Source organism: Nicotiana tomentosiformis, chromosome 8 (assembly GCF_000390325.3).
Source record: "Nicotiana tomentosiformis chromosome 8, ASM39032v3, whole genome shotgun sequence".
Lineage (NCBI taxonomy): Eukaryota > Viridiplantae > Streptophyta > Magnoliopsida > Solanales > Solanaceae > Nicotiana > Nicotiana tomentosiformis.
In genome coordinates, this window is record NC_090819.1 from 118,893,757 (window position 1) to 118,916,611 (window position 22,855).

At 35.7% G+C, this 22,855-nt stretch overlaps 2 protein-coding genes across 3 annotated transcripts; both read left to right on the forward strand.

Annotated features, from left to right (window-relative positions):
• The first annotated feature begins 397 nt into the window (after positions 1-397).
• On the forward strand, positions 398-5,428 carry LOC104107024 (probable enoyl-CoA hydratase 2, mitochondrial). Its single transcript, XM_009615702.4, has 8 exons — positions 398-718; positions 823-992; positions 2,576-2,650; positions 2,921-3,011; positions 3,087-3,138; positions 3,390-3,493; positions 3,743-3,819; positions 5,094-5,428. Exons 1-8 carry the CDS (start codon positions 505-507, stop codon positions 5,268-5,270), a joined length of 960 nt encoding a protein of 319 aa, XP_009613997.1. The 5' UTR covers positions 398-504; the 3' UTR covers positions 5,271-5,428.
• Positions 5,429-7,847: 2,419 nt separating this feature from the next.
• LOC104107025 (ubiquitin carboxyl-terminal hydrolase 3-like) lies at positions 7,848-22,714 on the forward strand. 2 transcript variants are annotated; one of them, XM_009615704.4, is made up of 9 exons: positions 7,848-8,080; positions 8,661-8,792; positions 8,898-8,936; positions 9,741-9,846; positions 11,205-11,263; positions 11,354-11,428; positions 18,664-18,712; positions 19,052-19,128; positions 22,287-22,714. In XM_009615704.4, the coding sequence occupies exons 1-9, from the start codon at positions 8,006-8,008 to the stop codon at positions 22,386-22,388; spliced, it is 714 nt and encodes a 237-aa protein (XP_009613999.1). In that variant the 5' UTR covers positions 7,848-8,005; the 3' UTR covers positions 22,389-22,714. The 2 variants fall into 2 exon arrangements, with proteins under 2 accessions (XP_009613999.1, XP_070038807.1); XM_070182706.1 differs by having other exon boundaries at positions 7,870-8,080; positions 9,735-9,846.
• The last annotated feature ends 141 nt before the right edge of the window (positions 22,715-22,855 follow it).

The window sequence follows — 22,855 nt, forward strand, 5'->3', positions numbered from 1 at the left end:
TTCTTTCATATCCTTTTATCTATTTTTGTATAACTCTTAAATATGTAAACGTTATTTTAAAAAACAAATGAGGAAATGAATGTCGGAATTCACATGAAATATGCTTTAACGCTCAACTCAGAACTAGTCATTTTCTTCACGGAAGGAATAGTAATTTTTCTTCTCATGCACAAAAATACCATAATATGTACGTTAAACATAAGAGAAATTATTACTTCATCCATTATAATTTACGAGTTACTTTTTGTAAAAAAATAAATAAAAGAGAGGATATTTTATATATTTAAAATCAAATTATAAGTTATTTTAAGATCACAAATTTAAGTTTTTCTTTCTTTTTACATAATATTACATAATTGGAATGGAGTATAAAAGTACAATTAGGTAGTTGTAGTATTAAAGCTTAAAGAAAAAGAAGAGAAGAAACTTCTTACATAAAGCAATTTTTAATAATAATCGAGAAGCTGATTCTGTGTATATCAAAATCGATTAATTTCTCCGGCAATGGTTGTTGCATTTGTGGGCATAGCCAAGTCTATCGGGCAACAATGCTTGAGGCGATCAAAACCCTACTCTTACTCTTACTTCTCCAGCTATGTTCGTTCCTCAAATTCTAAGTATGGACTCCAAAATTGGCAATTTCAGAGTCATAGAACTCTAATTTTACAATCGGCTTCTGAATCCGTCAAATTAGAAAGACTCTCCGATTCCGATTCCGGTAATTCCACTCACTTTGTCCTATTTTACGGCGTACTGTTACTATTTGGGGAATCAAACTTCTTTTAATTTTGGGTACAATTGCTTTCTGGGGTTAATTAACAGGGATTTTGGAGGTTAAATTGGATAGGCCCGAAGCGAGAAATGCAATAGGGAAGGATATGTTAAGAGGATTACAGCAAGCGTTTGAAGCCGTGAGTAATGAACGTTCAGCAAATGTTTTGATGATCTGCAGTTCGGTTCCCAAAGTGTTTTGTGCTGGAGCTGATTTGAAGGTATAACAGCTTCTCTTCATGTTGTGTTTTTAGGAAAAAATGAGGCAAAAAAAAAACTTTTGAAATCTTGTGCAGAGTATAGGACACACTATTTGGTTAACAAAAAATGTGTAATCAAAGGGTTCGAAGTCAGATTAAATAACAAAAATTATGGGTAAATATTAAAAATTTTAAAACTTTTAAAAAATCATACTCGTTCAAATTATATTAAATTTTTTCATTTCTCCTCTTTGCTTCTTCTTCTCCTTCTTTCTTCGTTCTCCTCCTTAATTTCTTATTTCTCTTCAACTTTCGTTGTTGTTGCTGCTGGTTCGTCCATGTCATCTTCTTCTTCTTCATTTTATTTTTCCATCTTCGTCTCATTTTCATCTTTCTTCTTTTTTTCATTTTTTCTTTTCTTTCTAGTGGTTTAAAATATACGAGAAAAAGAGAAAAATATGAAATTTTACAAAGTAAGTATTTTGCAAAATACCCTCGAGATATTTTGAGACATACCCATAAATGAGTATTCTACTGAAACATCCCCGGGTTGTTGTTTGAAACATCCTACGGGATATTTCTTCTACTTCTTTCTTTTTTTCTAGTGTTGTTCTCATTGATCTTTTTTTCACAGATGTTTCAAACGTTCCCACAGATGTGTGCAGATGTTTGAAACATTTCAATAAATGTTTGAAACATTTCTTTAGATATTTGAAACATCTTTCCTAAATGTTTGAGGATTAGGAGTGGCGGGGATAGAGAGAGGAGCGTTGCGAGATGGAGTAACAAGGGGAGGAGGAGGAGTGGCGGGAGGAGGAGGAGGGTTTTTTTTTTTTGTAAATAAGAAAACTTTGGGGGTTTTAAAAATAGTGTCATTAACCCTAATCACAGAAGTGTCCCTTTTACCCCATTCTTAACACTTTTGTCTTAAAAAGTGATATAAGTTTTGAAGTGTCTTAAAAATTTAAATGCCCCGTGTTTTTAGTTGTAATATGTTTTTTCTTGCAAGCAGTATCACAACTTGTAGATATTACATCTTCCTTTTCGTTATGTATCCTCTTCTCTTCATTGTGCCAACCATTGTATTTGTGTTTTCAAGCAAGAGACAGATCCAAGATATGAACTTTATGTGTTCGAGTTCTAAATTCTGCCTAGTCCATTTGATTTACGGGGTTTGAAATCTATATTTGTACAAGTTTTGGTGAGTTTTTTAACACATATATGTTTCGTTGATTCTCTCTGTAATGTCTTGTTGTCTTCTAGTATATTTTTCTTATGTATCGCGTGACATGTTGACAAGAAAAACAATAAAATTTCACAAGCTAGGAGCATCTGCCAAACATACAACTTTCAATGTTGAAAAGTTTCTCTGTGGTTTGATCTCTTCGCTTGTGCAGCCTCTGTGGGACTCAAACATCTTCACAGATTCAATTTTCTTTTGTGGGGACTGCATTTATGATTGGCATGGCATATGATTGAATAGCTGATGTTTTTGGTGTCAGATGTTGATTTACGCACTTTAGTAGTCTTTCTACTGTTTGTTATCTGTGCTGTATTTTGTACCTACTGATAGCTAATTCAATTGATTGGCATTTGCTACATAGGAACGAAAAACTATGATTCTTTCTGAAGTCCAGGATTTTGTAAGCACTTTGAGATCAACTTTTTCCTTTTTGGAGGTACGTGATTTTTATTGATGTTTTGTTTAATATATTAAAGATCATAGTGTCTTAAAGCTCAAGAAGAAGTTTTTTTTATCAATTTATGAAAAGCAGAAGTTATCAGTTTATAATCTTCTGAATTCTTCCTTCAAAATGATTGGTTCATGAGATCATACTATGTCTCGTTTCTTCTTCCTCACTTATTACTTTATCAACCATAAAGTGGTCCAGTTGTACATATCCTCTTCTTTTCTTTCACTCTATTTGAGTAAATATTTTCTTGCTCAGGGTCTTCATATTCCTACAATTGCTGCGATTGAAGGTATAGCATTGGGTGGGGGGCTTGAAATGGCGATGTCTTGTGATATCCGTATATGTGGTACGTGCTTTCTTGCACTTCTGGGTGTACCATATTTTCTCCTTCTTGCTCTCTAGTTTGATAATGTGTTAACAGGTGAAGATGCAGTGCTGGGCTTGCCAGAAACAGGACTTGCTGTAATACCAGGGTAGGTATGCCTTAATTACGCATTATATGTTTGCTTATGCAAAATCCCAAAATTCTTTGAAGGATGTGTTAGCTATGTGTGGTTTATTTCTAAATTTATCAGATCAGTGGGACGCATTTCCACTATCTTTTTGTCACTTTGTAATCTTTTACTATTCAAAGGTTTCCAACTTCAGAAGTTGCTATAAATACTCTGTATGCATAGATGATCTTCTTAATGGTATCCTCTTATTTCATACTGGCATTGTGCAGAGCAGGAGGAACACAACGGCTTCCTAGATTGGTTGGAAAATCAATTGCAAAAGATATAATATTTACTGGCCGAAAGATAAGTGGGAAAGATGCTGTATCAATAGGTACGTGTATGACTTGTCAGAGCTCATTTGTCAAGAGACAGGACTCCTTTGTCTTTCCAAGTTCTCTCTTGTTAATATAAAGATAGCAGTGATGTCAGCACTTCATTACAAATTATGGGTTAACAGTGTCCTCCAAGGTTTAGGCAGATAGAAAGAAATCATCTAATTTTTGCTTCTGCTGTAATTTTGGACCTTGATCTCCTATGGTTTTCTTTTCCAATTTCTTAGTGAATAATACATTGTATGCAGGGCTTGTCAATTACTGTGTTCCTGCTGGTGAGGCTCGCCTCAAGACACTTGAACTTGCTAGGGATATTAATCAGAAGGTTAGACTTTAGTTATTGAGATAAAGAGGATGTGATGTATTTATCCAGTGTGCCACCCATATGACTTCCAATTGCAATTTAGTCACGAACAAAGAAGAAACATAAAAGAAGTCCAACTCTTCCTATAAACAAAATGATTTCAAACTGTACTGTACATAGATAATTGTAAAGATTCGTTAGCAGTAACGTGTACTCTTTTGTACCCTTTTCACCTTTTATGAGTTATGCACCCTCTTTTGTACCCTTTTCACCTTTTATGAGTTATGCACCCTCAAGGCCATGAAATATGCTTGTCACTGGATTTTCTTTTCTTTTGTGTGTGTTGAATGAAGTTGAGGCTCTTGTTTGAACTTTTTATTGTCATCCATGGACCTTAATTTAATGGCATTTACTAATCCTATGCTTGTTTGTTTTCCACTTTGTGCACTGCACCTTCATTTTTTGTGACAAGCTTTGTTTCTTGCTTTTGGTCTTTTTCTGTCTTGTTTTTTCTTAGGTGGAGGATCATTGACTATTGCATAGTTCCTTGCTTTGGTTTCTTTGTTTTCCTTTTCCCCTTCTTTTTCGATTTTTAGCTATTTTATGGCAGGTTCACATAGAAAACAAGTGTTACTCTATTGTTTTTCTTTCCCTTTTTTCTCCATGCATCTTATAGAAACCGAAGCTTAAGGTTTCTCCACGCAAGCTGCAACGTTCTGTTTTATAAGCTTCATATATTTCTGGTTTTCATGTAGTATGAAATGATATTGAGTGGGATTATTAGGAAGCTGAGACAGATTGAAAAGAACAAGTAAAAGCCACATTGGTGATTCCCTCATGCTTTCAACCTTAAAAGGTCATTTCAATGTCCAGGGTCCAGAAAAGGGACTCACTCTATTCATGTTCTATAAGAATGGAGTAATCCACTTGACAAGTTCTGGTGGTACTACTTCATCATAAGGTTTTATTATACTAGTCAGGGCTGTGTTGAAAGGATATGGTAGCATCAACTAAGTCCAATTGTTTCGTATTGTATAGAGCCTTCCTTTTTCCTTTTCCTTTTCCCTTGTTGACTCTGCTTTTATACCTCCAAATGGAATGGTCGTAAAGCTTTTGCTCTTTATTCAATAAGCTAAAACTTCTGATGAATAAATTTGGTTTAAGGATGCACGAGGAGTGAAAGTAAAATAAATATTGATGAAGGTTTTGCTAAAGATGCTCTTTTTTATGCTCGGGTTTTGCATGTCAACTGACATATACCTTATCAATGTCGACTGACATATATTCTCTGACAGGGTCCGGTGGCGTTAAGGATGGCAAAATGTGCTATTGACAAAGGAGTGGAGCTAAATATGGAGTCAGCCTTAGCTTTAGAGTGGGATTGCTATGAACAACTGTTAGACACAAAAGATCGGTTAGAAGGCCTTGCTGCATTTGCCGAGAGGAGAAAACCTAGGTATAAGGGTGAATGAAAAGATTATAGTGCACCCGATAGATAAATTGACCATTCACAACGGAAACCAAAACAAAGTACTATTTATATGTGATCGAATTCATCAGGTTTTAGTGTTGTTCGTCATGTCTCTGCTTGTGTAAACCTTGTTTTATGTTAAGGGCTAATAAAACCATACACGAAGCGCGCTCAAACTAGTTGGATGTAGAGGGAGAATGGGGGAGTACATTGTGTGCAGCATTCTTTGCATTCTGTGAAGAGACAATGTATCCTTTACTATGCGACAAGGATTCCTCTTATTTGCAGAAATCTACAATAGATATGCAGTGGAAGCCAAATAAACTGTTACATATATGAGACCATGCAAATGATAGGTAGATGAACCTATCATCAATTGAATAACAAAAATGTCGCTGGTAAAACGACTTTCAATTGGTGAACTAAACCACGCTAGCATGAAATGTAAGTAAAAAATATCATAATAAAGACAACTGCTTTAATCTTTCAGCAAAGAAATATAGTTAGACAATTGTAGGGTTACTAAAGTTAGGATCTGTATCTTATTCTCCTTATATTTAGTGGGTGTTTGGACATAAGAATTGTGCAAATTCCGGAAAAAAATTGAATTATTTTTTTCAAATAAAAATGATATTTGAAAATTAGATTTGTGTTGGGATATGAATACAATTTGGAGCTGTTTTTGAATTTTTGTGAGTGATTTGAAGTGAAATTTGAAAACTAGCTTTTTGGAATTTTTAAAATTTTCAAATTTTTTGAAATTTAACTGCAAGTGAAATTTGATATTTTCGTGGCCTGATTTAAAAAAATGATAACTTTCCAAAAAAAGTAAAAACTTTTATGACCAAACATGTCCTTAGTCACTTTCACCCCAAAAAACACGTGTACTTATTTCCATTTGGATACGTTTGATTTCTCCAATTAAAAGGGCATATTAAGTAGGCGTTTAGACATAGATTGGCTGAAATTTGAATTTTTTTTTTTTAAGTTGTATTGAAAAATAGGTTTTGAAAGTTGAAGTTGTGTTGGAACATGCATTTTACTTGAAAAAAAGTTAAAGTTTTGCGAGTGGAATAAAAAGTTTCATCAAAGCTAGTTTTTGAAACTTGAAGATTTTTCTTCATAAAAATATATTCATAAACTAATCAAATTTTATGAACAAATAAAATTTTCAATTTAAAACTACGGAAAAAGGACCACAAATGCCCCTAACGTATTGAAAATGGCTCAAAAATACCTTCCGTTAACCTTTTGGTCCACAAATGCCCCTAACGTTATTTTTCAGCTCAAACTTACCCCTATATCTAACAGAAGGGCCAACAATACCCCTAACGTTGGCTCAGAAATAGTCTCCATTAACCTTTTGGTCCGCAAATGTCCCTAACGTTTATTTTTTGGCTCAAACTTACCCCTATATCTAACAGAACTAACCTAGTCAATTTTTTGACTTTAACTTCGCCATGTGACATTTTTTTAATCCGCCACGTGTATTATTTGTATTAAATAAACCGACCTGTATCTTTTAAAATACCCAACGACCCTGACCCGCTCCTATATATTTGGACGGGCGACTAAAAATAATTACATTCGCTAGTTAAATATATAAAAAAATATACATCGATTATATATAAAAATATGTATATTATACATTAATATTTTAATATATATTTTACATGATATTATGTTTAGGAGAAATTATACGGTGTAGTTTGCCCTTCAAAATTTGCAAATCTTAACAAGTTTAACAAATATAAATTTTAATTTGCAAACATAAAAATGATAATGTTCTATTTATATGATTCTAAAGCAGGAGCAAAGAAATAGATGGAAAGGAAATTATTTAAAACCTTTAATTATATACATATCCAACTGCTTAGCACATTAATGGACTTCACATGATCTTTTTAATGGGAACTAATAGTGTTTTAATATATAACGATAGAGCTAAAATATTAACAAAAACCGTCGTTCCATTGTCAGATTTGCTTAAAAATTCGAGTTATAAGTCATAATTAATAGGAAAAACTATACCGTATAATTTCTCCTAAAAATAATATCATGTAAAATATATATTAAAATATTAATGTATAATATAAATATATATTTTTATATATAATCAATATATATTTTTTTTATATTAACTAGCGAATGTAATTATTTTTAGCCGACCGTCCAAATATATAGGAGCGGGTCAGGGTTGTTGGATATTTTAAAAGATACATGTGGGTTTTATTTAATACAAATAATATACGTGGCGGATTAAGAAAATACCACATGAGAAGTTAAAGTCAAAAAATTGACTAGGTTAGTTCTACTAGATATAGGGGTAGGTTTGAGCCCAAAAATAAACGTTAAGGATATTTGCGGACCAAAAGGTTAACGGAAGGTATTTTTGAACCATTTTCATTACGTTAGAGTATTGTTGACCCTTCTGTTAGATATATGGTTAAGTTTGAGCCAAAAAACATACATTAGAGGCATTGAAAAGTTAACTAAAGTTATTTTTGAGCCATTTTAAAGCCCTTTTCCGTTAAAACTATGTCCAAATATATGTCAAATTTATAAAATTGGCTAGGAATTGGAAAGCGGAAAAATGAAGCAAGAAAGGCAGATTTGTTTTTTTTCATAAACCGATCAGAAAATTTTTCCAAAACCTATATAAGGAAGGGAGCGTTCCAGAGTGCCACATTACCCGCTACCTGTACTTCCTAAGAGAGAGAGAGCTAGCTAGAGAGAATGGAATTCATGGCTGAAAGTGGTAGTGCTAAGAAATGGCTTCCTCTTGAAGCTAACCCTGATGTCATGAATCAGGTACCCCTTTATTTTACTTCTTAGCATTTACTTTTTTGTTAATCTGTTCGATTTTTTCTTTTCGTGAGCTAAATCTTTTCTGCGGTTTCTCAGAAAATTAAGCTTTCATTTTTTTTTTTGAGTTCTTGAGATATTCATTTTAGTATTGAAGAAAAAAACTATCTTGGTGGTTCTTTGTTTCTCATGTTTAATAAGTTGACCAGCGGAAGTGTTATTTACCCACTAATTGGGATGATAAAGCAGTTGCTTTCACTTTAATCAGCAGATTGATCTTATTTTGTCCGAAAAAATAACTACTTGATAAGGAATAGAAGCATGTTTTTAATTTACATGTGTATTTTCCATCAACCAACTAGACGACAACAACAACAACAAACCCAGTGTAATCCTATAAGTGGGGTCGGGGGAGGCTAGTGTGTATGCAGACCTTACCCCTACTTTGTGAAGATAGAGATGTTTCCGATAGACCCCCGGCTTAAGAAATAGTGAACAAGAAGCAACCAACAATAACAACAACAAGAAAAAAAACGTAATTGGTTGATCCTATTTCATTATATGCCTTTTTTGTTTAATTGAGCAGTTCCTTTGGGGTCTTGGTGTTCCACCTGATGAGGCAGAGTGCTACGATGTTTATGGTTTAGATGAAGAACTTTTGGAAATGGTGCCCAAGCCGGTGCTTGCCGTTTTGTTTCTCTATCCTCTCACATCACAGGTTTGTTGTTAAGGAAAACTTTGTTAATTAGGCTTTTGATTTTGTACTCATTTTTTTCCTTCTAATTTTATGCTAGATCATTAATTACATGCCATGTGTTTTCAGAGTGAAGCAGAGAGAATACAGCAAGACAGCCAAACAAAGGTGGTTTCATGAGCTCATGGCCATATGTTTATGAACTATACTTTGTTATTAAATTATTTATACAGTGCTTTCATCATCAACCTTTGGTTTTTCTTATTGCTGAATGCTGAATTTACAGGATTTAGGAACTTTATGTTACTGCTATTCATGTCTAATCTTGAGGCACATTAACTTGTTATTATGCCAGTATAATTGTTTGATTAGGTTGGGCACGTTATCATCTCTTATGGTGCTGCATGTCCTGTTCTTCTGAATTGGTTGTTACTTGATATTGTCATTGCCTCGGCTTCATCGTTATGTAGCTCATCGCGTTAAATGTTGTCTACTCTTAGTCCTCTTTGACTGATTTTAGCTTTATTGGAAGCTTTTACTTGCTGGCCACTGAGGTGGTTGCCTGAAAGACCTCCTAGATGCTATACGTCTCGGAACGCAGCATCTTTGATCTTATCCTCATGTTGATTTTTCTTGACTTCTTGCTACTATCTAGTCTTTGATTAGTTCTCCTAAGTTGTGCTTTATCTGAATCAGCTACTAATTCATTCCACTGCTAGTGTGGTTGTTGAATGAGTTGGTAGACATTGCAATATGATAGAAGGTTTGGTGCTAAATTGGATTTTCAAAGATCTATTTAATACTATCACCGCCCTTTGTGATAAATGCAGTCAACAGTGCATCATTCTCTTCTCTGAGAAATATTTCCTGACATCCTTGACAATGTCTTCCTCCCCTCTTTGCAATTGTATGAGCGCTCATATGGATGCATAATTCTAAATTAGGAATTATTCATGAGAGTTGCATGTGCAGGACCCTACTAGTACAGTTTACTTCATGAAACAGACAGTGGGAAATGCATGTGGAACGATAGGCCTACTTCATGCTATTGGGAATATCACCTCAGAGATAAAACTTGGTAGGTCATTTTAATATTCATGCCATGAATGGTCCTTGTCATGTAGATATCTACTGTTGGCATCAAATATATTGTCTTATAGTACTACCAAGATAAGTGCATTGGATCCCGTATGAGCACCTTGTGTTTTCTTCACTGTGAAGTTGCATAATATGTAGGTTTCCGCTTTTTGAGGGCTTCAGTTGTCATCTGCAGGGGATGTGTAGTATAGGAACTGGCTTTCTCGGTTACATCATAACTTATTCTCAAGAATGTATCAGTGTTATCAAAGGCGTGCTTAAGCCCTGAAGTGAGACTCAAAACATGTTGAGCTCTTTGCCTTGCTTAGTGCGCACTTCAATATTGTCATCAAGGCTCTAAGGCATACTTTTCCTTGCCAATAAGCTTTATCCTGAAGAAGCGACACTAAATAATTGATATTTCACTTTATTTTAAATTTTCTTCAATTTCTTTGTCCATATTTTTGCTTATAGATATTAGTCTTGGACTACACATACATATTTGTAGTTTTTTCTATTTGCGCCTTTCTTCTTAAAAGCTCATGTTTTATTTGCGTTTTGCGCTTAAAGCCTCAACAGATCTTAGAGTTTTTTTGCGCTTTTCGCCTTTGATAACACTGGAATGTATTATTTGAAAAAGCCCTTTAGGGTTTTGTTCGTTCAATCAACTGTAGCTGCATACCGTATTAGGTGGAATCAACTATATGAATCATTTCCGTGTCATTACCATGAACCTTTTTATGACCGGAAAATCCCAGAGGGCCGGTTGGCGCACGGTTTGCAACTTGGTGGAGTATAGGTCCGCCCCTCTACCCTTCTCCACTTAAATACCATCTTTTGTCTGTTCGGGTGCGTGATTCCAATTAATAATTTATCTTTTAACTTTTAAGGTGGATTATAAGTTCTGTAGAACTAGAGGTTCTCTAAATCTCACACTTATCCCTATACAGACGTATAAGTCTCCCACCAAATAAAAAGGCCACCCCAGTAAAATCAACCTTCTTCATGTTTGGTACCATAACCATATTCCCAATTCACTTGTTAGGAACCGTCATATCTACCCTCATGTCCGTTTGGACCTCTCCATTAGAGATTGGTGGTCATTTAAGAGCCCTCAGACCAAGATATCCTTATGTTCCTAGAATTTAGTTTTAGTTTCCTTATTTAATCTTATTTGCTGAGAGTAAGAACTAAAATGGGGTTGATTATCTCATTTTCCCATGCTGGTTTTAATGAGAAAATCTATCATCAATTTTCTTTACTGGTACAACTTATCCTTAAGTCTAGTTCTACATGATTCCTACCTTGTTTATTTTAATCTATCTCACTATACCGGTACTATTTTTTGGCGCTCTATAGATGAGGACTCATTCTTGGACAAGTTCTTTAAATCAACTGCTCACATGGACCCGATGGAGGTACTCATTTTGGTTTAGTTTCTGTGTGGTTGCTGACATGTCATATCATTGTATTCACTAAGCTCTAATACATGCAAGTCTAAAATGCAGCGTGCTTCATTCCTTGAAAATGATAGAGAAATGGAAGTTGCTCATTCAGTAGCAGCTACTGCTGGTGACACTGAGGTCAGAATTCATGTAGTTTTGCTGTTCTTATTTATCTAAATGAACAATCTCAACACTGAGCAGTAAATAGTGATGTAGTGAAGATGTGACCAACTCCCCGCCAACTATAGATATTCAAAAGCCAGTTTTCTTTTCATGTAAAATAAAGTTGGGTGAACAACTAACCCCCCTCCCGCCAAAAAAAAGGTTGGTGGTGAACAAATTACTTAAAAATGAATTTGTCGGTGCAAATTGAACCAGCATAAGATGCGAAGAACAATTGACTTGTTTCTAGTTAATTTAAGGGCCTACACGTTGATTCTGCTGAGACACTCAAAACTTGGTTGTATTTATTGGCACAATTGAGAAATCACTTCATAAATATGAAGTTCATAACCTTTTGATATGGTAAACAGACAACTGAGGATATTCTACAATTTTAGAAGGTGGTTGAAGACCTATATAGAAATGTGTTATTCTTGCAAGAAAACCAGGTTCTTCAAGTGTAGTTACAAGTTATTAGCAACAAAGAGGTGGTTCTCATATTAAATGTCATTCTTGAGAAGATTTTTACAGTGGGCACCATTCCCTAATTACAGACAAAAGATTGGAGTTCAAAAATCCTAGGGACACAGATATACGTTATCCCACCTTGGACACGTGTGACGTGACAGAAGTTATTTTTTCTATTTCTTGTGCACACATGTCATGTAATATTGGAACTTGTGAACTTCCTTGGAAACCAAATGGGCATTTGATGTGATATTGAAATAGATTTGTATAATTAGAATTAGTATTATGTTTGTTTTGTTGATCTTTTGTTACTTGGCTTCTCTTAACACTCTATGGGTTATGGAATATGTAAATTTTCCCTGCTCTGATGGCTCTGTTAAAAAACCTTTCCAGTATTCTGGTCAATTCTTGTCATGCCCCTTTAGTTTCAACTTACTGTTCCGTGTCCTTGTCCTTGTCCATGTTAGACACGACTTATGTGTTTGTATGCCAGCTAAGGGGTCTAAGTTTATTTGGAAACCGACCTCATAGAAGTTGACCTCTTTGTTCTTGTGAGGCACCGCCCTTTGGTGGTCTAGTTTTTGAACTATAAATGTAATTGCACAATAGTCTTCATAGGTTGATGAGTTTTCCCTATTACGCATGGGAGGCCCTCCTAGTGGTGTTCTTGTTAGTTGTTATTCGATCGACGACGCCTCAATTGCAATTTATTCGTTAATATCCTGTAAAGTTTCTATTAGATTCCGATATTTGGATTTGATATTTCATGTGTACTCTCCTATATACCCTTCTATGTTAACAAAATTAAACATCCATTTTGGATTTTTCCTTATCTTTTATGGTGTTTTTCTTTAAATTAAGTGAAACTGTTCTAGCTACTCTATACATGGGCAAGGAGGCTTTTGTCATAAGCTTTTCGATAGGAAGGTAAAATATGCCTAACGCGAATAGTGGTCGTCTTATTTTAAGAATATCTTAGTTTTTCTTAAGAAAATGTAAAGGAAGAGATCTTTATGACATGACACGATTGACTGGTCTCTTTTGAGTGCAAGGCTAATCTCCTAATATGTTAATCACACCTTTTGTTTGCCTTAATGTACTTGTGTCAAAGACATGGGTAGAAGCACTTTATTTGTAATCTTCAAAATGGACAGTAACCTGATTGAAAAAGGTTGTATCCTTCTACTTTCTTTTAAATTGGTGCTCTTTTGGGCAAAATTAAGCAGCAGAAAAACTACATTCATTGCAATGTAACTGTAATATGGCCATTAATTTGGCTTCTTCTCAAGTGGGGGCCAAATTTTCATGACATTTGCCATGACATAATATCCACTATTAGGCCAAGGATTTCTTGCTATAAATAGAGGAGCTTTTTCTCATTTGTAAACGCACCAATTCAAGAGCTTTTCACTCTTGCCTTTCTTTCTCCTCCTTTATTTCATTATAGAGTATTTTGTAAGAGAGTAAGTGTTGGGAAGCACTTGCGTGAACCCTTTCTTTGGAGTGATTTTGTGAGGTTATTCTCTTGGGGTATTTGGGACTAATTAGAGTATTTACTCTAATTTTGTACTCTTTTGTACTCTTGTTGGTATAGTAAAATTGCTCCTCTCCGCTTGTGGACGTAGGTTACCTTGATCGAACCACGTTAAATTTGTGTCTTCTTTATCTTCTTTAATTGCCGTTATTATCAATTTGCATTGTCTTTGTTATTGTCATTATAACGTTATTTGGATAAATTCTGCACTACTCGGTAACCCGATCCTAACAAATTGGTATTAGAGCCAGATCTAACCGGGTTAGTTTAAACATCCAAAATGACTCTAACAAAGTCTTATGTTGAGAAATTTGACCGAAGTGCAAATTTCGGAATGTGGCAATTAAAGATGGAAGCTATCCTAATTCAGGATAACTTAGATTTGGCACTGCAAGGAAATGAGAAGATGCCGGATAAAATGACGGACAAGGAGTTTGCCGTTATAGACAAAAAGGCAAAAACAAGTATTATTTTAAATCTTTCAAATGAGGTTTTACGTGAAGTTGCAGCAGAAAGCTCAGCCAAAGGTATATGGGAAAAGCTTAAAACCTTATATATGAAAAGAACAGTAGAAAACAGGCTTTACCTAAAGCAAAAACTCTACACTTTTCGTATGGTTGAAGGTACCTCTATACTTACACATCTTGATACTTTTGATTCTCTTCTTATGGATTTAAGTAACATAGATGCTGAAATCAAAGATGAGGATCAAGCTGTGTTATTGCTTGCTTCCTTACCCCAGTCGTTTAAACATATAAGAGATACTATGTTTTATGGAAAAGATAATATCTCTTATAAAGATATCAAATCTATTTTGAAATCAAAAGAATAAATAGATAGAGATATTATTGGGGAAACTAGTGGGAACCAAGGGGAAGACTTATTCATAAGAGGTAGATCCAATAAGAAAGATTCAAGTAGTGAGAAACCTAAATCACGGTCAAAATCCAGATACCGAAATGTCATGTGCAAATATTGTCATAAGAAAGGTCACATTATTTCTGAATGCTTTAAATTGAAAAACAAAGAAAAGCATACAGAAAAGAAAAATGAGCACATAAATACTGACACTGCCGAAGCAAGTGTAGTTGCTGATGAGACTGAGGGAACTATTTTTTTAGCAACTAATAATAGTTTCAAATCTAACAATGAGTGATTTAGATTCGGGTTGTTCTTATTATATGTGTCCCAATCAGGATTTATTTACCACATATGAATCTATTGGAGGTGCAGTTGTCTTGATGGACAACAATGCTGCCTGCAAAGTTATTGGAAAAGGTACAGTCCGAATCAAAATGCACGATGGTGTGGTGAGAACTCTCACCGATGTTAGACATGTTCCTGACTTGAAGAAAAATCTCATCTCTTTGGGCACTCTAGAATCTCTTGGGTGCAACTACACAGGTGAAGGTGGAGTTCTGAAAATTTCTCATGGTGCTCTTGTGATCATGAAAGCACGCAAATCTGGTATGTTGTATACTCTTTTGGGATCTACTGTTACAGGTGCTGCTGCAGTTTCAATATCAGATAAATCAGATTCTGACATCACCAAATTGTGGCATATGCGATTGGGGCATATGAGTGAAAAAGTTCTTTCCATCCTCAGCAAAAGAGGTCTCTTATGTGGCCAAAGTACCGGAAATATGGAGTTATGTGAACATTGTGTGTTCGGGAAGCAGAAAAGAGTCAACTTCAAATCTCCAGCGATTCATAGAACAAAAGGTACTTTGGATTACATTAATTCAGGTCTTTGCAAGAATGAAGGAATTGCTCGACATCGTACTGTGAGAATGACACCTCAGCAAAATGGTGTGGCAGAAAGGATGAATAGAACTCTTTTGGAAAGGGCTCATTGCATGATTTCAAATGCTGGGTTGACAAACGCCTTTTGGGCAGAAGCTATCTTTACAGCTTGTTATATTGTCAACCGAGCTCCTTCTGCACCTTTGAACTTTAAGACTCCAGAGGAAATGTGGTCTGGGACTCCTGCTAATTATTCTGATTTAAAGATATTTGGTTGCCCTGCATACATGCATGTAAATGATGGAAAATTAGAGTCAAGGGCTAAAAAGTGCATTTTCCTTGGGTATGCATCTGGGTTGAAAGGATACCGACAAAATTTATAATTAGCAGAGATGTAACCTTTGATGAATCCTCTATGTTACATTCTAGAAAAGAGTCTTCTAGTTCTTGTAATACAGATAAAGGAAAGAGTACACAGAACCAGGTGGAGATTGAGATTGGCATTCCTTCTGAGCCAAGCTTATCAACTTTGGAGCAAAATACAGTTGAAAATCCTGAAGTTGAGACAGAAGCTGAAATTCCTGAAGTTGAACCAGAAGAAGAGGAGTATTCTATAGCCAAACATAGACCAAGAAGAGAAGGTAAACAACCATTAAGGTTTGGAGATTATGTTGCATTTGCTTTTTCAGTTGCACAGGAAACTGAAGAAATTGGAGAATCATCAAAATATTCAGAAGCAGTTTCTGGTGCTGACTCAGCCAAGTGGCTGATTGCAATGAATGAAGAAATTGAGTCTCTCCACAAGAATGGTACTTGGTCTTGTGAAGCCGCTATCAGGAAAAAGAATTGTTGGTTGCAAATGGGTTTTCAAGAAAAAGGATGGCATTCCAGGGGTTGAAGATGCGAGGTATAAGGCACGATTAGTTGCAAAGGGCTATAGTCAGGTACAAGGAGTTGATTTTAATGATATTTTCTCACATGTTAAACATAGCTCTATTCGTGTCTTGCTTGCCTTCGTTGCCATGTATGATTTAGAATTAGAACAACTTGATGTTAAGACAGCTTTCTTACATGGCGAACTTGAGGAACAAATATACATGCATCAACCCGAATGATTTGAAGTTGAAGGAAAAGATCATGTTTGTTTGTTGAATAAATCCTTGTACGGATTAAAGCAGTCTCCAAGATAATGGTACAAAAGGTTTGATTCCTTTATGTTGGGTCATGGTTAATCGAGGAGCATGTATGATAGTTGCGTTTACTTCCGGAAGTTAAATGATGGTGCATTTGTGTACTTATTACTTTATATTGATGACATGCTCATTGCTGCTAAGGATTTAACAGACATTCACAATTTGAAAAGTCAGCTGAAAAGTGAATTTGAGATGAAAGATTTGGGAGCAGCTAAGAAAATCCTTGGCATGGAGATCAAAAGAGATCGAAAAGCCAACAAGCTATTCCTGACCCAAAAGAAGTACTTGGAGAAAGTCTTGGAGAGGTTTGGCATGAAAGATGCTAAACTAGTTAGTACCCCTCTTGTTGCTCATTTTAAGTAATCAGCTGCTCAGTCCCCGCAGTCAGAGAAGAGGAGAGGTACATGGAACATGTTCCTTATTCCAGTGCAGTCGGCACTATTATGTATGCAATGGTTTGTACACGTCCAGACATTTCACAAGCAGTGAGCGTGGTAAGTTGGTATATGGCTTGCCCTAGTAAAGCACATTGGCAGGCTGTGAAATGGATTTTCAGATACTTGCGAGGTACTTCAAACACACGTTTGGAGTTTGGGATAAATACTAACACTTTGGTTGGTTTTGTAGACTCAGATTATGCAGGTGATCTTGACAAAAGAAGATCACTGACAGGCTATGTATTTTGCATTGGTGGTTGCGCTATTAGTTGGAAAGCTACATTACGACATGTAGTAGCTTTATCTACTACCGAAGCAGAATATATGGCAGTGATCGAGGCAATCAAAGAAGCCTTATGATTGAAGGGTCTATTTGCGGAACTCAGTTCACACCGAGGTGGTCTTACCATTTTCTGTGATAGTCAAAGTGCCATTCACTTGACTAAAGATCATATGTATTATGAGAGGACGAAGCACATTGATATAAAGTATCATTTCATCCGAGAAACCATTGCTGAAGGAAAAGTCTCTGTTCAGAAGATCTAACACTAGAGACAATCCTGCTGACATATTCACAAAACCTCTTCAAGTGTCCAAGTTCAAGCTTTCAAGCTTTGCTTGAACTTGATTGGCATTTATGAAGAATGATTTTGCTCATTGGGGTTTTTGCGGAGAAGGTGGAGCAAATTTACTATGTATAAGCCGAAATTAGGCCAAGGTGGAGATTTGTAATATGACCATTAATTTGGCTTCTTCTCAAGTGAGGGCCAAATTTTCATGACATTTGCCATGAAATAATATTCACTATAACAAAATTTGTGGATCATGACATTTGTCATGACATAATATCCATTATTAGGCCAAGGATTTCTTGCTATAAATAGAGGAGTTTCTGCTCATTTGTAAACACACCAATTCAAGAGCTTTTCACTCTTGTCTTTCTTTCTCCTCCTTTATTTCATTATAGATTATTTTGTAAGAGAGTAAGTGTTGGGAAACACTTGTGTGAACCATTTCTTTGGAGTGATCTTGTGAGGTTATTCTCTTGGGGTATTTGGGACTAATTAGAGTATTTACTCTAATTTTGTACTCTCTTTTGTACTCTTATTGGTATAGTAAAATTGTTCCTCTGCGCTTGTGGACGTAGGTCAACTTGATCGAACCACGTTAAATTTGTGTAATCTTTATCTTCTTTAATTGCCGTTATTATTAACTTGCACTGTCTTTGTTTTTTTGATGAAGAAACTTGCATTTGTCTTTGTTATTGTCATTATAACGTTGTTTGGCTAAATTCCGCACTACCCGGTAATCCGATCCTAACAGTAACCCATAAGAATCATAAATGCTGAGCTGGTTGGGCAATAGATAAAGAAATCCTTGTTTTGTCACTGGTGATTGCAGCTTACAGTATCTGCATTATTTTTGGTACAGCTATCATTCTGTGAAGTATGCGTGTTTGACTGAAAAATTGACAGAATCAGGGTTGTAGGCCTGAAGAAAACGCAGCATTCAAATATTCCTTTTCTAAGTTGTAAGAGATCATCGCCAAATTTGTGGCAGTCTCAAATTTCAAAGTCGGTTAATATTTGTTGTTTGCTTTATTCAACATAGTGGTTATTCTGTTTAGACTTTGGTCGTAAGGGTAGCGAGACCAGCCTTTTGTTCGAACTTTGATCAGTTTAAGGTCATGATCCTCCTCTATAACAGCTTTTGTATTGTGAAAGTGACAACTGTTGTTAGCTTAACAATCCTGTGCATATTATACTAATACATATTATATTTAACTTTATGATGCGTGCTAATAGCATGCAACAATCTGGTGAATTCTTTTTTCAGGCTCCAGAGAACGTGAACACCCATTTCATCTGCTTCGCATGTGTTGATGGTAACTCTCTCTCTCTCTCTCTCTCTCTCTCTCTCTCTCTCTCTTGTTGGGGTCTGCATAAGAAACTAATTCTGCACTATGAAATTCGAGAATAGCTTACTTTTGTTCCTTTTTCCTATGTTGATGATGTCCGAATGGAGATAATTCAGAGCACAATTTCTGGGAGAAATTCGCAAACTGCATCATTTCTTGTTTATAAGTGCCCTGAATATACATTTGGAACCTGTATATTAGTGAAACAACTTGCAATAATACAGTAATTATCGACAAAATTTGCCTTATTCACCTTAAGTTATCATTACCAAAGATGAGAAGTTGCATAAACTTGTCATGTTGCAGGACAACTCTATGAACTCGATGGAAGGAGGTCCGGACCAATTTCACATGGTGCATCTTCCCCAAGCAACCTATTACAGGTAACCATCCTTTATTGACTAATTCCTTTTGGAGCCAAGTGGCAGCCGAAAGTTAAGACCAAATAGCGGGGAGAAAAATGTCTGAATCCCAAAACTCGGACCTGGATCTGACCTTCATCCACCACACCTGAATTCTTTAACCTGTGAGATCAGTTAGGACCTGAATGTTGTAAGTCTACAAAATTTTCACTTATTGGGATTTAGATGATACGCAAACACATAAATCTTAAATTGAAAAGCAAATATTAAGTTAGTCCTTACTAGTGGTGGCAAAATAGATAAAAGAAAACAGTTATCCACCCATATTATCCATTAAAAAATAGGTTGGATAATGAACTTTTTAAAAATGAGTTAAATATAGATAAGAGCCATATTATCCACTTAGAAAATGGATAACCAGTGAATAACTAATAGATCTAACTGTTACATTTGTAAAGCCTCAAATTGAGGATTCCTCAAATTTGGAAAACTAGGAATTCTCCCAAAAGTGATCATACTCAAGAAGCCATGGATAATATGGATATCCATATTATCCGCCGGTTAACCCATTTTTATCCGTATTAAATATGAGTCTGGTTGGATAATTTATCCATTTTTTGCATTACCCATATCCGACACGTTCCATATCCAACCCGACTCGCCCGTTTGCCACCTTACTATCTGAAACGATTCTAGCGGACCATTTTGAATACATAGGAAAGTACAATAAAGGGTGTTGAAGATGGCTGATCTTATTTCCTCCGAAGATCCAATCCTTGTCTTTTTTTCTTAGATGATAACAATTTTATATATTCAAAAGGCACAAAGGTTGTGCTGGCCATAATTACTGGAGATTGTACCAAAATATACATCTAAAATTTCTATCCTATTACAAGGATCCTAGAACATCTATTATAGTTTTTGGATCCTCTATATATTCCTACTTACACCAATAAAACAACAAAGAGTCCATTTTTATCTTCTGAATTGAGCTGCCCTTGTCTTCAAACCACCTTGAGTTCCTTTCTTTTCAAATAGACCACCATATGCAAGCAGGAATTAAATCCCATCTATTTTTCTGAGCTAAGGGACTACTCCCTTTATTCCAGCGTGACAACATTTTCTTTGTGTTATTTGGCATGACCCAGTGTACCCATGCTAGTGCTAGAAATATATTCCAAACTTGTACTGTCACTGAACAATGTAAGAAAAGGTGATTAATAGTTTCTGCCTCCCTTCCACATAAATGACATCTGGAACAGAGTGGTAGACCTCTTTTCATCAGATTTTCCTCCGTTAAACAGGCCTTTCTAGCTACCAGCCAAACAAAACATGCCACTTTATAAGGAGTCTTTACTTTCCAAATATGCTTCCAGGGCCAAAGCTCAGTTATAAAATTAGTTTGATTGAGCGCTTGATAGGAAGTTTTAACAGAGAAACTACCTGACTTGTGTCCCAGCCACCAAACCTTGTCATCATTTTGTGTGACACCTGTGAATTTGTCGATTGTGTTGTAGAAGTATGCAATTCTATTGATTTCCCAATCATTCAATAATCTCCTAAAGGTGAGATTCCACCTTGGACAGACCAAACTTCATTGATGGTGGCCTTCTGTTGCTGGTTTATAATGAAAATGTCTGGATACATTGTCTTCAAAGGTTGCTGCCCCATTCAATTATCTTCCCAGAAGAAGACTTTTTGCCCATTTCCCACTCTATGATTGATTCTGTTGCTAAAAGTCTGCCACAAATTTCTGATAGTCTTCCAAACACTTACTCCATAGACATTGTTCACTGCCTTAGTTTTCCAGGGACCTTCCTCACCATATTTGTCTGTGATTACCCTCCTCCATAATGAGTGTTCTTCATTTGTGCATCTCCAGAGCCATTTCATGAGAAGGCTTTGATTTTGTTTCTTCATATTTTTAACTCCCATGCCACGCCACCCTGTTTTTTTCTTAAGGTGACAGTTTTCCATTTAACTAAATGGAACCCTCTTTTAACTTTGTTGCCTTGCCATAGAAAGTTTCTCCTCAAAAAATTCATTTTTTTTTCTATCTTTGCCGGGATAGGAAACAGTGACATCATATATGTAGGGAGAGCATCTAACACACTGATTATAAGCACTAATCTACCTCCTATTGAGAGGTATTGGCTTTTCCACCTAGCAAGCCTCTTCTCACATTTTTTCAGAACTCCACTCCATATATCAATGGATTTACTTTTTGCTCCCAGAGGCATTCCAAGATAAACAGTTGGGAGGGTACCTATTTCACCTCCAAGAATCTCAGGGAACTGCTGAATTTGTTGAGGTTCATTAACCGGATATATTAAACTTTTCCTCCAATTTATGTGCAGTCCTAATATTCCTTCAAAATTGTCAAGACTACTCTTAACATCCTTATCTGATCTGTCTCAGCATCACAAAGAATGATTGCATCATCTGCATAAAGGAGATGAGTGATCTCCAAACTTCCCCGTTGTTTGTTGCTAACCTTGAATCCCCTGATTTAGTTGTTCTGTTGGGCTGTTTGAGGCATACTATTCAGTCCTTCCATAGCAATAATAAATAGGTAAGGGGATAAGGGATCCCCCTGTCTTAGTTAACTAACACTGAAAATCTTGCTGTGCTTATGCAAAATCTGATCCAGTTAATCCACTTTGTACCAAAACCCATCTTCTTCAACATGTTTGTCAAGAAGTCCCAGGTCACATGATCGAAGGCTTTTTCTATGTCTAGTTTGCACAGGACTCCAGGCTTCTTTTCCTTCATTCTAGAATCAACACACTCATTCGTAATAAGAGCAGCATCCATTATATTGTGGTGACATAAGTTATTAAATTTAGATGGAAGACTTTTGGGACACTCATTTAGTGTGCTAGACATAAGTTATCATCAAATAGCATACCTCAAGATTTTGCTCTGGGAGGGCTGTTATGTGGCAGGGGAGGATCTAGGGGCGGATATAGGTATCAGATGTTCATGAACCCAGTAGCTTTTGTTCAGACCTAGTATGTGTATTAAAAAATCTACTAAACATTTATAAATATTTGACGTTAAACCTATATATTAGCTTGAAATCATAATAAGAACCCATAAACTTCAAATCCTTCGGGTTATGTGGGGTATACTGTTCTTTATATCTTTTTCCAAGTTGAAACATTCCTTGCTTGTTGTAGGATGCTGCTAAAGTTATACAAAAGATGATCCAAAAGAATCCAGACTCGATCAACTTCAATGTCATTGCTATTTCAAAGAGAGTTAAAAGTGATGCAGTCTGAGCGCTAAGTTTTATTGCCTGCGATCTCTCGCTCGAACGTGTAATGAAACATTGTACAAGAGCTAAAGATGGAGTTGTTCCACCACCTTTTGACTGGAGATCTTTGGCTTAAACTTGTGCTGTATGAGGTTGTACTTATTCTCGGCCTTTGACAAATTTTCACTCCACCTTTTTTTTTTTTTTGTGTGTGTGTGTGTGTGTGTGTGTGTGTGTGTGTCTTTTGTAGCGCATATGTTAAATCTAAACTAGTGATTCCACCTAAATTCGAATTAGTTGGATGTAATAAGTTTTCAGCTACCAATGGTTAAGAAGAAAAATACTTGCCAACTCATGACCATAATCGGTTCGCGATATTTGATAACTAGCAATATCTCAAGATATAGTTTTTTGTTTAGATGCTGAAAGATTGACAAAAATGTCAATCAAATTTACCAAAGAACTTTAAGATTTTCTTAGTCAAAGTCACTT